At 40.0% G+C, this 13,978-nt stretch overlaps 1 protein-coding gene across 1 annotated transcript in view; it reads left to right on the top strand.

Moving 5' to 3' along the window:
* Window positions 1-13,978, top strand: part of xpo4 (exportin 4) — a 50,831-nt gene that overhangs the window by 30,268 nt on the left and 6,585 nt on the right. Inside the window, exons 9-15 of the mRNA XM_014967510.2 lie at window positions 5,872-6,046; window positions 7,044-7,220; window positions 7,316-7,458; window positions 8,578-8,723; window positions 9,813-9,990; window positions 13,249-13,408; window positions 13,491-13,660. Of these exons, the coding sequence (XP_014822996.1) occupies window positions 5,872-6,046; window positions 7,044-7,220; window positions 7,316-7,458; window positions 8,578-8,723; window positions 9,813-9,990; window positions 13,249-13,408; window positions 13,491-13,660 (1,149 nt within the window). The remainder of the gene's footprint in view (window positions 1-5,871; window positions 6,047-7,043; window positions 7,221-7,315; window positions 7,459-8,577; window positions 8,724-9,812; window positions 9,991-13,248; window positions 13,409-13,490; window positions 13,661-13,978) is intronic.

The following is a 13,978-nucleotide window of genomic DNA, read 5'->3' as shown; positions in this document are numbered from 1 at the left end:
TGATAAGCTAACTACCTTTAGCTCAATAATAGTCTTTTCCAGCGTCCAATCAGATTTTTGAAGCTGAAATTAGCCCAGAGAAGCAGCTTTGTCATCCATCGCTGCTGTTTGCAGATGTCGCTTGTGCGTCAGATTTACGGGCGTACTAGAAACTCTTAAATGGAAAGGTTCCTGCTGGAACCTATGTATGTTTAAAAGAAAAAGATTAATTGCATTAAAAATTTAAGACTTGAGTGCATTAATGTCCCAGCCTTAGAGATCAGTAATGGACTAAAATAATTTGCTCTCTGTTATCAAAACTATCAAAGCCCTTCTAAACCAACAACAAGCAGAGTTTAAATGTTTCTCTCTTTTTTTAAATGACGAAAAAAAATGCATTTAGTTTACTTTAACCAGTTGATACAGTTAAACCATAGGTTATATACACACCCTTTGCATTTAATAAGACAATATAAAAAAAGGATACATGTTATAAAATAAAAAATGTCCGCGCTTCCCTGGACAGAGCCCCGTGAACCAAATCAAAAACCGAATCTGCTTCTTGGCCTTGTCACTCTGTCTGATTTTATATTAGTATGTTTGATCTGAAATGTAGTTGGGATTTTTTCTTTATTAAATAATTTATTATTATTATTTTTGGTTAATCTTTTGCCTTGGATTTTCTAAAATGTTGCTGAAATGGGATTAAAGTTGAGGCACTTTATGACAGTTTGGGAACTTTTTTTATTTTGACTTCCATATGAAATGTTCGATAGATACTTAGATTTAGATCAGTTTCAGTTCAGTTTAAGCCACAGGTGTGTGTGTGTGTGTGTGTGTGTGTGTGTGTGTGTGTGTGTGTGTGTGTGTGTGTGTGTGTGTGTGTGTGTGTGTGTGTGTGTGTGTGTGTGTGTGTTTGTTTGTAATACCTTGTGGGGACGATTTTCCTGACATATACTACGTTGTGGGGACCAATTGCTCCTTGTGGGGACCGGAGCCTGGTCCCCACAAGGAGAAACCCTGTTATGGGGTCAGGGTTAGGTATGTGATGGTTAGGAAAAGGGTAAAGGTAAGGTTTAGGCTGTAGAAATGAATGGAAGTCAATGGAAAGTCCCCACAAAGATAGCAACACAAACGTGTGTGTGTGTTGCTGTAATCACAGAGCTCCAGCCTGAACAAATTGTCACCTGGCTTTTTTTTTTTTTTCCTTCTTCATTTTTTACTTTTATTACTTTCATGATTTCCTCTGACATTTTGACAAGTCGTCCACTTTTTTTCTCGTCAAAAGCCACAACACTGACAGGTGCAGCTTGAGGACTGACCTGCAGGGACTAATTGAAAGCTGAAAGTGAAAGCAGCCGCCCTGTGAAGACGGGCGCCGCTGCAGCAACCTGCCTGAGCCGCTGAACCCTGAATTAACTTTTCTCTCTAATGCCTGATGATTTTAACTTAATAGCCTTCCTTTTATTGTTTTCCACCATTAAACCTTCAACAATCACATTAAAGTGCTGGGGAGCTGCGGAACGCCATTATTCAATAATTACTTCAGTCTTGAAGGCAGCTCAGAACCTGAGAGATAAAGGTTGCAGCTACCGCTTTGTGTTGCTCCTCAGTTTGCCTCGGTTTGTTTTCGGAAGGTTTGAACGCTAAAGACGCTCACAACCCTCACTTCTTATCTCTGAGCAGAAGTGCTGGATTTTATTTTATTTTTTTTCTTCCACATTTCGTGTTTAAATTCGGAGACTCAACAAGCGTCGGAGGCCAACGTCAACAGTAGGACGTTGTGTGTTGAACCATTTCAGCTTTATTTACAGGAAGTAATTGCTTGTTGAGTCTCAGTTTTAATGCCCCCTCATTGCATCATGGGAACCCGTCTTCCAGCTTGGTAACAAATTGAGTACGCAGCGTAGCCACTGGCTTATGCTTCCCAGATGTGTCTGAAACCGCATCCATGCCGTCGTGGATCAAATTATTATCCTCCATCCGCTGTTTTTTTTTTCTCCCAAACAAAACAGGATTAAAAAGCCACAGTTGCTTTCCTTTAAACACGGCGCAAATAATGGTGTGTTTTTATATCCACCGGTTGTCCTCTAATTGAGCACCGAGCTGCCAGAGCCTGTAATAAAACCGAGGGGTCTTGTCTCTCAGGTTTGCCTGGAGCTCTGAACCGATGACGGAGCTCCAACTCTTTGCAAACACTTTGCTGTGTTTCCGGAGTAAAGTGTTTGTTTGTCGAACTGTTATACAGAAAATGTGATTAAAGATAGCGGAGTTTTATTGTATTTACTCAAATATAAAACGATTACATATGCAAGATGGCTGCTTTTATTTGAAACACAAAATGCTAACAGTTGCTGAGTTTCCAAAACAAATTTTGTACAAAACTTTGTCGATCTTCTGCTAATGTTGGAAAAAAAAAAAAAAAAAAAAAAAAACAATTTCACAATTGTGGTGTTTCCATCGAATAAGAAACGCAACTAAATTCACACATGAATAATTTTGTTTGTGATAAATCTTTAGAATACACGCCGCACCGTCACCCTCCAACTACTTCCTGTCGTCGTCTTCTTCGTGGTTTACATCAGTGGTAAAATCTGGTTGCTGATCATGTGACTCATGTGATGTGAAACTGTAGAAACAAAGTAGATAAACCTGATAGTTTCATGCATATCAACCAAAGAGACAGTTGTGTGGAGCTACATTAATACACAGAGTCTGGACCTTGTTGGTTGGAGGGAGAAAAATAATTTTAAATTCTTAATGATAAATGTTGAAATATGTTAGAGCTTACATATCGGAAACTTGCATTATTTTTTGTCCAGCCTGTCACCAATTAAGCTGAGAACTGGTGACAGCAGTCCATCTCTGCTTTCATAAAATTGAGCGAGATGGAATTGGGAAAATAAATGTGCTGAATGGAAATGTGTCAGTTTTGATAAAACTCATTTTTTGTGTTTGCATTAGGATGTGGTGGTTTTTCAGCCGTACGCCGTAAAACTGCAATGGAAATACTAACACGAGTCATGTGATCACGTGGTGTTGCTACTGGTGAAAACGACAACAGGAAGTTGCAGGAGGATGCCCAATTTTGGCATGTTATTGCGAAAATTAATTTTTTTGACTTTAGCAGAATATCAACAAAGTTTTGCGCAAATCTGTAATGGAAACGCAGCTGTTGTCTTCAAAAGTCTGACATGTTTTCATCCAGAACGTAACAACGGCAGGAGCTCCTGTTCATGCGCTTCAGGACTGGTTCTACCTCTGAACACTCAGAGAGGACTGCGAGTATCTGCTAGGGTTAGTAAAAATAGGAACAAAATATAACTGTTAAAATTAAAATGGAGAGAGAACGTCACGAAATATCTGCTGTTTACCACCATCGCAACACCAGCATTGCAAAGAACTGCTTGGACTCATTAAATGTAGCCAATTATAAAAATAAAAGCACCATCCAAATATGCTATAAGTAGCAGTAATGTGTTTTAGTGAAGCTTAATGTTTAATGCAGCACAAAATGTTGAGAGGGAATCGAGATGTTCTGGTGAAACTAACTACAGCTAAGCAACTCAGTTTATAATTGCCGAAACCGAAATTGCGGATGGATGAAAATTAAAAAAAAAAAAAAAAAAATCAGTGACTGAAGTTTTTTTTCCTAATATCTGGTGCAGTTATTTGCTGTTCAAGAATCTAAAGTATAAAGATATTAGCTCTACACACTTGAGTATTTATTTTTTTGCAAGTCATGCTGCCATTGCAGCTTTCAGCCACTTTATCGCCTGCATCCTGCTGCCATCGGCCCTAAATGACGGTAAATCAGAGTATTTCAGAGCTTCGTCTCCTTTAGATTTAAATTTCAGCCACAACAGAAGCTCATCTCTGAGCTGATGGCATCGTCAGTCTGCAGGTCCTGAATGTGAGCAGCGTTTTAAAGCACCATTTATTTATTTATTTATTACAGTTATTTCCTGCTTATTTTAGTTCTTTTTAATAAAAAAAACTATTTTATTTCTTAGCAATTAAGATTTCTAAAAGTGACAAAAGAAAAAGGGATAATTAGACGTATTTGTTTCCATAAAGTCTGGGTGCGTGAGAGATGTTGACGTCGTCTTTTCATTGAAAATAAGAGGCTACAATTACTTGGCTTGATATAAATAACGTCCTCACACACCGGCTGAGAAAAGGGTCTTTTTCTCCTCTTCCTCTCTCTCTCTCTCTCCCCTCCCCGCTCCACTGCTATGTCTTTAATCACCTATTCTTGGAGCTTTTTTCCACTTGCCTCATCGGAAAGCCATGCAGAGAGGGACGGCCGATCCACAGCGATTGAACAGTCCTGCACGCAATTTAGCTCCATCTGATAGGGTTTAGCTGGGCTCCTCACACAATGTAGCTCTTTCACTCGGACAGAGCGGGAAGAGGAGCGGCACCAGAACCGGGCGCTTCATCTTCTTGTTTTTCTGCAGGTTTTTCATCAAAATCTCTTGGATCAGTTTGTCATGGTTTAAAAAAAAAATTAATAATAAAAAAAGCACTCCTTCCTCTTTTGCATATGAGAACGTTAAAAAAAATAAATCAGTTTTAAAGAATAACTTAAATCAGATGTTGAAAAATGCAACAGATTCTACCCTTATTGGTTATTTGTGCAGTAAAGTGAATCCCAAATGAAAGCATTATGAGTGAAAACTAAACGCGTCCTCCCTCCCTACACTTAATTATAGAGATGCTTCTAATCAAATGCAAAACCTTTAAAGGGCCAGTATTGTCTATTTTCCAGGCATATAGTGACATTTCACAGTACAAACAACTGTTACCTTCAGTTGTTATGAAATGCTATATATGTCAAATGTCAAAAGAAATTTTACTTCCTAAAGTGACTCCTTGAAATTGGGCCTCTGTCTCATTAAAAACTCCTACTCCTCCTGAAACTCGGCCTTCAGGAAGTCATCACAACATGGCTCCTCTATTAACCCTTTAACGTTTTTACCAGTGTTGAGAAGCAGCTCCTATAATGAGCTCAGCTGATGCTCAGCTCCACCAGGGGTTTGCTAATTGCTGCTGGCTAGTCTGAAGGAGCCGAGCGAGGGAAAGGTGGGGAAAGGCTGCTCTGTGAGGGAAGCTTGGAAACTGCAGCTAAGAGGAGGAGCTTTGTGCTTAAAGGCGGGGCTCGGTCCATCCAGGCTTTCATAACAGCTGAATGGTTGCCATGGAGATTAAAGGATTTCTCAAATATGAAAGAATCAAAGGAACGCCCGAGGTGTGTTTCTGATGAGGGAATAACATTGTAACATGATATCCATCACACACACACAAACACACCCCCCCCCCCCCCCCCCCCACACACACACACACACACACACACACACACACACTTAGAGAGACCTGACAGTCATGTTGTTCATGTTTTTTACTGTGGGAGAACCTGTGAGAACCCACGTGGAGAACATGCAAACTCTGGGAATTGAAGCCTGGAGCTTCTTGCTGCCAACGGCACCACTGTTAACTTTAGAGTCGGTGTTCCATGTTTGACTTTTTATTTTTACTGAGGCACAGATAAGATTGTGGGATGCAGCGGTGGGAACATTCTCTGGGTTCAGGCCGCCTGCCAGTTTCAGTTTAGAGGTTGATTTTTATATCTTCGTCTTCTTTTGTCACCAGTGGGCGAACTGGAAAACGATTGGCGCTCAGCCTCGCTCTGAAGTCTGTTTTTCCTCTGACCAAAGCAGACCTTTTTTTTTTTTTTTTTTTTTTGAAACATTAAACCACATAAAGACGGCTTATTTTAATTTTCCTTTCTCTAATAAAAGCACAAGACGGGCATTTATTGGTGAATGAAACCCACCAGTTGCTCCTAATGTGTGTTTTAGGTCTGAGTTTGAGACGTTTCTGTGTCTTCAGGATCGAGATCGAGGATTCGGAGGCGGTGGGCATCTCCAACATCATCTCCAACCTGATCACCATGTTCCCCCGGAGCATTTTGACGGCGCTGCCCAGCGAGCTCTTCACCTCCTTCATCAACTGCCTCACACTCCTCACCTGCTCGTTTGGACGCAGCGCCGCCCTGGAGGAGGTGGTGAGTCGCGCCGCGTTCAGCTTTATGTGACACGTCTAAAAATGCATCCAGGTGTTGAAATCTTTGAGGAAAAATCGGATTTGAATCAGGTGTTTCAAGGTTTGCCTGATTTCTGTTTAACGTCCTTGAAAGTGTTTGATTTTATTACAGCTTTGTAATAAAATGCAAAACTGACGTTTGGAAGAATTTACAGTTGAAGCCAGATGTTTTTATTCGCTCAATACAAAGACACACAAGTTTCAAAATAAAAATTTCTTTAAAAAAAAAAGTTCTTGCTTTGTTTTCTGGCATTTAGCGAATTAAAATCATGTTGGCAATTATAACTAACCTAAAACCAGAGAAGTTTATTTTACTTCATACGGTGAGAGAAAAATGTTTTTTATGTAAATATCTGGTTTCAAATGTTTGTTTTTGAGCGTTTAATTTGAGCACGGACACAATTTATTGAAGTTGTTTTAATATGATGAATATTTTGCTCATTTAACTAATTGGAATAATAATTGGTCTGTGTAGCTGAAATAAAGGTTGTCTTATATTTTATATATTGAAGTTATTGAAGCTGGGAGATTAACTTTTGTTAGTGTTTTGTTTTAATGCCAGTCAGATGTAAAGGGTGTATGAGAGACGTTTCAAAACCATTTTTTTGCATTTTAATTTACTTTATTCCTGCTGTAGAATGTAGTTTCTATCACAAGACATTAATAATAGTAACTGAGTAATTAATTACACTATTAAGTCTGTAAGTAATGAATGGTATCATATGATAGTGAATTAAACTTTTTTTTTCTGTAAGATTGCATTTTTATCTCAAGTGTGGAGCTGGAAAAGTTTGGAAACTTGACAAATGCTTTTAAAGTGCTTGAGAATATACAAACCCTTAATACGCAACACTGATGCCGGCTTAAAAAAAAACACTCGACCTGATGGTTTTGGACCGTCGGTGTCAAGTTCTTGCAGTGAATTTTGACGCCATGTTTGTTTGCCTTCGTCCTCTCAGCTGGACAAAGACGACATGGTTTACATGGAGGCGTACGACAAGCTGCTGGAGTCGTGGCTCACGCTCGTCCAGGACGAGGAGCACTTTCCCCGCGGCTGCTTCGTCCAGCCCGCCATCCAGGTCTTCAACTCCTACATTCAGTGTCACCTGGCGGCTCCCGACGGCACGCGGAACCTGGTGAGACGACACGGCGCCCGAGAGTCATCCTGTCGATCCCATTCCTTCCTTATTTTTTCTTTTCTAATCTTTTCTTATTATTTTTGCTGGAGCAGTCTGTGAACGGCATATCGTCCCACGAGGAGGAGGAGATCAACGAGCTGCAGGAGGACGACAGGGAGCTGTTCTCAGACCAGCTGTCCAGCATCGGCACGCTGGGACGCGTGGCGGCGGACCACTGCATCCCCCTGCTCACAAGGTGACAAACCGAGCGATGACTACCTGGGCGGCCATGCAGGACCCGCCGAAGGTTTCCCTGGAACCTTTTCACATCTTGTCACGTTGGAATTACAACCTCTAACAATGCACAAAAAAAAAATCTTACCAAGTTATTTCTTTTGTCTAGTTTTTAGTGCAGATGTCTGACTACATTTAAAATAAGACAAAACTGACTTACAAGTAACTTTTCAGCTAAATGTAGGAGCCTGTTTTAAGTCAATAATTCCTTAGTACTGATTTTAAAAAGTACTAGTTTGAAGTGAAATAATCTGCCAGTGGAATAAGACGTTATAATTTATAATACTGTCTAAAATAAAATAATATTTTTTGACAAAAGTTATGGTTTTTTTTTTTTTTTGGTTTTGTTTTTTTGCCCAAGTCATTTTTAGGCGATAGAAAAAAGATGATTTTTATTTACTGATTTATTAGTCAGAATCTCTTTTGGCTATAAAGGACTATTATTTTAGGAAGGTGACATTATGGGAAAATGATAGAAAATGAAAATAGAAGGAAACCAAAAGTATTTGCAGAGATAATCACTTTATGTTGCGTCTAACATTTCTGTAAGTGTATTTAAATTTAAACTTGTAGTTTTGTCCTCATTTAGTCTTGAATTGTTCGGCACACAAAATCAGCTCAGGTCGCCCCACTTTGACCCTCCCTGGTTCAGAAGAAACCATTTTTATTTGCTACAACGGCCTAGTCCAAGTCCAGCCCTAAATCCAATTGAAAAGCTAAAGTGTGCTTTCTTTTGATGAGCTTCAGCTGTTTGGCTGATAAAAGGGTAAAATATAGATAAATGTATTACATGTGAATGTGTGGTAGAGACATAACCAGAAGCATTTTTGACTGGAGAGAAATATTTAGATTTATTTCAACTCGATGAATATGTGTGCGACACATTTTTCAGATTTTACGTATACAAAAATAATAATTAAAAAAAACAGGGGGGAGGGGTAAAAAAAGCTTAATTTTCCTTCCAATTTCCAAATATATTGGACTGACATCACAAAATACAAAAATAAAAGATTATGAGTACATTTGCAAGCCTACATATTTGTACATATTTCCTTCTTTGTCTGTCTTCCCCGCTCCGCAGCCTGCTGGAGGACCGGGTGAACCGGCTGCACGGCCAGCTCCAGAGGACCCAGCAGCACCTCATGGCCTCCACCGACCTGGGGTCCGTGGACCGCAAAGTCCTGGACGACCTGTACGAGGACATCCACTGGCTCATACTGGTCTCAGGTCAGCAGCTGCTTCTCAAAACAAAACACGGATTTAATTCAGCGCCGGTTTCTGCTCCGATCTGCCGCGCTCACCTCCGCTCCGGCCTGCAGCGACTTTTCAGATCAGAAGTGGCTTCACAGCAGAGAAAATCCCAAACCCCGTCCACAAAAAGCTGCACATAAAGTCAGATCCGAGCTCTTTAGACTTTAACAAGGAGTCATGTTCCGCACGGCTACAAGAGAAATGTTTTATTAAAGTCAGAAATGACTTTTCCAGTGCAGTTTATTAAACTTTACTGGTTATATTTATAACAGAGAAACCAACCCTGCGCTGCGGGTTTGTGACATGCAGTCTGCGTCTGCAGAGCAGTTCAAAGCTTTATTGAGGTTTACGGCCCGTTAACTTACACTCTAGACTGGGTGTGGCGTCTTTACAGAGGAGATCCACTTTAATTGTTTTTACAATGTTTTTATAGAGTACAGCAGAACTCTGCATATCCATACACACATAATAACCCAGGATTATAGACATGTGCTACTTCTTAATAATAATACATGCTTGGAAAGTGCTTGATTTCTGTACGGAGTCCTTGAAAGTCCTTGATTTTCAAACTGCATGGTTTTGTAATGACGTTCAATCTAACGCCTGATTAAAAGTCTGGATTTGGAAACATTTTTTTTTTTTTATAGTTGAAACCAAACATTTTTTTATGCCCCCAATAAAAACAGATTTCTTTTTAAATTTTGTAAAATCAGTGTTTTGTTCTCGGCGCAGTCGGGTGTGGAAAGTGTGTGAGAGAAACGGTTCAAAACAAATTTCATCATATTTTAGTTTATGTAGAATGTAATGTACTATCACAAAACATTATTAATACTAAGCAGTAATAAATAATATATAATCGTGAAGTAAAACTTTTCTTTTTTATTTGTATTATTTCTGTCTCCAAAGTGAAGTGCTGGAAAAGTTTGAAAATACTTGAAAAGTGAAAACTGAACGAATAATTTACCAGTTTGAGATGTCAGTAGCTGTAAAAAGCATCGACAAAGTAAAAGTCCAATGTTTATGTTGAAAATCGGATGCGTTCTTGTGCTCTCCCTCTCTCTCCAGGTTACCTGCTGGCCGACGATCCTCAGGGCGAAACGCCGATGATCCCCTCCGAGGTGATGGAGTTCTCCATCAAACACTCCACAGAGGTCGACATCAACACCACGCTGCAGATCCTCGGCTCCCCGGGCGAGAAGGCCTCCTCCATACCGGGCTGCAACCGCACAGACTCCGTCATCAGGTAGCGCCGCTGGTCCTGTCGGGCTCCTGGGCCCGGCGGGGTCAGAGTTCGCAGAGTTCACTGTCGGGCTTTGATGGATGAACACGCTTAGTGTTTTTTGGGATCAGGTGTCGGCTGGTTGGAGTCCCACACACCTAAAGCTTTTAGCAAGAGGTGCACCAGTAAACAGGACCCGATTTCCTTAACTTGGGTGATTAATTAACATAAAATTAATCTGCAAAATAAAAAGTTTGAAAATCAGCGTCTCATCATAGTTATCCCCTCTGTCACCAACATTTTTATTTTGTAATTGATTATTCTAATGATTAGTCCAAAAAGATTCTCCAAATCTATTTTTATCCAACCACTTGAGCCTTTTTTATTCAATATTAGACAGACATTAAAACATGCAAATATGTAATTCCATTCCTTTTTTGAATAAGAAAACACATTTTACTGCCTAAAATGTAATAAAGTAGCGTTCCTCCAATCTAACACTTGATGATTTGTAACTACGGAAGCAAAAAATAAAAAAAGCTCCAGCTTTCTGCTGGAGCAGTACAGCAGGACTGATCCGGTGATTATTTTTTTAGATTAATCAGTTAATAATTTGTTAGCATAAAGTTGCTTAATAGCTAATTTTATTTGCAGAATTTGAACCAGGTGAAGCTAAAACTGCCCCACTGATTTCTGGGTAGAAGAAATTCACCTAGAGGGTTTTTCATCTTAAATGCAAAACTTATATTTTTGTATTGCTTTGACTTGTTTACTGCTCTAACTTTGTTGTTCTTTCATGAAGAGCCGTTTTTTTGAGTCTGAATGCTCCATTTAGCGATTAATCGATTACTAAATTAGAGCACGATTATTTCAAAAATCCCCATTGATTCTATTAATCGGTTCAGTCCTGATATTTAGCAACTTTTTAGACAAAGTATCAGCCAAAATCAGAATCAGCAGGTCAGGCTTTTTAAATATCTGTGATCGGCCAGAAAACTTAAATCATTTATATAAATATGTAGATTCCAGTTTGTCCCTTTAGCATTTATTTAAAAGCCACTAACTATAAATTACTTTATTTTTTTCCCAACTCATCTGTTTTTTAACTGTTAAATTTGACATTTATGCATTGAGCAGCACAATTAGCTTTTAGCTTTCCCTTTAATATTCTGTACTTTTCAGTCTTAGGAGAAATTGTAAAAGACGAGGCGGCGAAACCTGAGCGCGGTCCAGTTCTTAAGCTGACTTAAACCCCAGCAGAAAGTTGGACTGTAGTTTGTGTGATGAGGCAGGATTTATTATTTCAGTAACAATTAGCACGCGGTGTCGGAGACCTTGTCCTGCTCAGGGATCTTGGCAGCCGCTCTGGTAATCGCCGTGACGACAATAGACACTCCAAGCAGCCGGTGTTATTGTCTTTTGAAGGTCATCGTGCTGCTGTGTCTTGTTGGATTGCTCTTTGAGCAGAGGAGAAGTGTGTGTGTGTGTGTGTGTCAAGGGGGAGGAATGACAGCCATGTCAGCGGATCGTAGTGACCGCCGGCCGAACGCGTCGGGTTTCCTGATCGTGGACGGCCGACCTCGGCCTCGTAAATGTCAGCGCGGTTTTGTTTTCTGCAAACGACGTGAAACGGCAGGCTGTCCCCGGGCGGGGAAGACGCAGCCGTAAGCCGCTTTGAGCTCTCTGTCCTTCTGCGTAATGTGTGTGAAACACACACACACACACACTCTAAGAACAACATGCTGACAGTCTGTCGAGGCCCGATCATTCATTGTCCGGTTGGAATGTGACTCGCTTGCTAACAGGAGGTTGGAGAGTTTCGTTTCCGCCTTCAGGTCTTTAAGCTCTTCTAGCATCGATTTTACATTAATATGGGATTTTACATCCTGTAAACTAAACATGACATCCAAAACATTTCATCATAACGGTTTATGACGACTGCATTAATAGATTACGTAAAATAATGAATACTTGAAACAGGATTTGTTTAGTAGGAGTGTCACAATAACAAATTCTACTGGACGGTAAAATTGTCCCAGAAATTCATACAATAAACAATAATGTTTATTTTGAGACAGTTTTCAAGTAATGTGTTGAAAATGGCCTCTAATTTTGTAAAGAAAACTCCTTAGTGGAACAATTAGATACTTTAAATATTAAAAATGATGAATAAAACAGAAAACCAAAAAAGTTAATAAAATTAATTATGAACTCTTCAAACAAAATTACGCTTAAGAAAATATTAATAATTAAAATACAAATCATTGATCGCATTTTTTATTTATCATTCGATTAATTGCGTTTTGCAGCAGCTTTGGTTTTGAGTCAGTCTGACTCTGATCAGTGTTTTGTTTTTGAATGTAAAATAAATTCTCTTATTTCCTCGTTTTTCCTAACAGCCGATGCAAAGGAGTCGTTTTTGCCTCTGAAACTCTGTTAATGTAGATGTAGCATCATTTCCAGATCCATATCCTGACTTTTTATTGAAATAGAAAACAATATTTCTATTATAACTTTCTGTCAAGTTATAGAGATGTTACGTTTTTGTCATATAAACATCAGTGTTTAGGGCATTAATAATCATCACTTTAATAAAATAAGACCGTTCAGCTAAAGATAAACACTCTGTGTGTCGTAATGAAGAGGGTTTTTGGTTCCTAGTGTTGGATCTATTCCCAGACTTTAGGAGGGGCTTTCAGGGGCAGCAGCCCAGGGCCCTATGTTTTGGGGGCGGCCCAAAAAATAATTTTTGTGTAAACGTCTGATGTTTTACTAACATTGCTCCTCATATTAAAGTCGAGGGCTGATTTCAGGTGTGGTGTTTTATTAAACTATTTTTTATTAATCAAAACCAAACTCAAATATTTGAAAATTGTCTTGATTTTGGAACGAACATAGAGATGTCTGCCAGACGTTTTAAGCCAACCATCATTCAATTTGTACCTGCAAGTATGTACAACTTCCTATAAATCTTCTGTAATTTGCAAGAGTTGTACATTTGATTTTATTTTCATTTTTTTCCTGAGATAAGGCGCCAAAACCGGTTCCCCTCTAGGGGCCTTCGTGCTTCTGAATCCGGCCCTGGTTGAATAATCACATGGCCTCATCATGTCATTAACATATACGTATTAATATGACAGTACTGGAAACTGACTTTACTGAGAGAGTAAAAAAAAACAACTTGATGATTTGGAGGAACTGAAACATCAGAAAATAAGTGAATAATTCCGCTGAAGTCCTCCGGTGGCGAATGTTTTCATTTCTGTCGTCGTCCTGTCGCAGGCTGCTGTCTGCCGTGCTGAGGACGTCAGAGGTCGAGTCCAGGGCGACCAGAGCCAGCTTGACGGAGCTTCTCAGTCCTCAAATGGGGAAGGACATCGTGTGGTTCCTGCGGCGCTGGGCCAAGTCGTACCTGCTGGTGGACGAGAAGCTCTACGAGCAGGTGGGGCCGCCGCCGCCTGCGTCCTTCCCCCCCCCGCCGCCCGCCTGCCTCCCCTCAACGTTTCCCTGCTGCTTCTCCTCAGATCAGCATACCTCTGAGCACAGCGTTCGGCGCAGACACGGAGGGAGCCCAGTGGATTGTGGGATATCTGCTGGAGAAGGTGATTAACAATCTGTCGGTGTGGAGCTCAGAGACGGAGCTGGCCAACGACACGGTGGAGCTGCTGGTGACGCTGGTGGAAAAGAGGGAGAGGTGAGTTCTCCATGACCCGGTTCCAGACGCCCTCTGTGTGTTCGGTCCAACTGAAGGTTTTCACGTCGCATTTCCCAAATATCAGGTTTCGTAAATGCGGTGCTTCCATTTTGTTATCTTTGCAGCTAACGATCATTCTAGTAATCGATTAAAAAATAAGTGGCATTCTGCAGGTTTTTCTTTTGACCAGTGTAGCTTATTTTATACAGTATTGAAAACATTTTGTTCTTGAGAAAAAGCAAATATTTTCATTTCCTTTTTCTAAATAAGAAAATAAGACTTTTCTTTGCCTTAAAGTGCAGCATCTCAGCATTCCAG

Source organism: Poecilia mexicana, unplaced genomic scaffold (genome assembly GCF_051168715.1).
Source record: "Poecilia mexicana isolate PSO_F unplaced genomic scaffold, ASM5116871v1 scaffold_2, whole genome shotgun sequence".
Classification (NCBI taxonomy): Eukaryota; Metazoa; Chordata; class Actinopteri; order Cyprinodontiformes; family Poeciliidae; genus Poecilia; species Poecilia mexicana.
The sequence above is the reverse complement of the archived record's forward strand: the minus strand, read 5'-3'. Positions and strand labels throughout refer to the sequence as shown.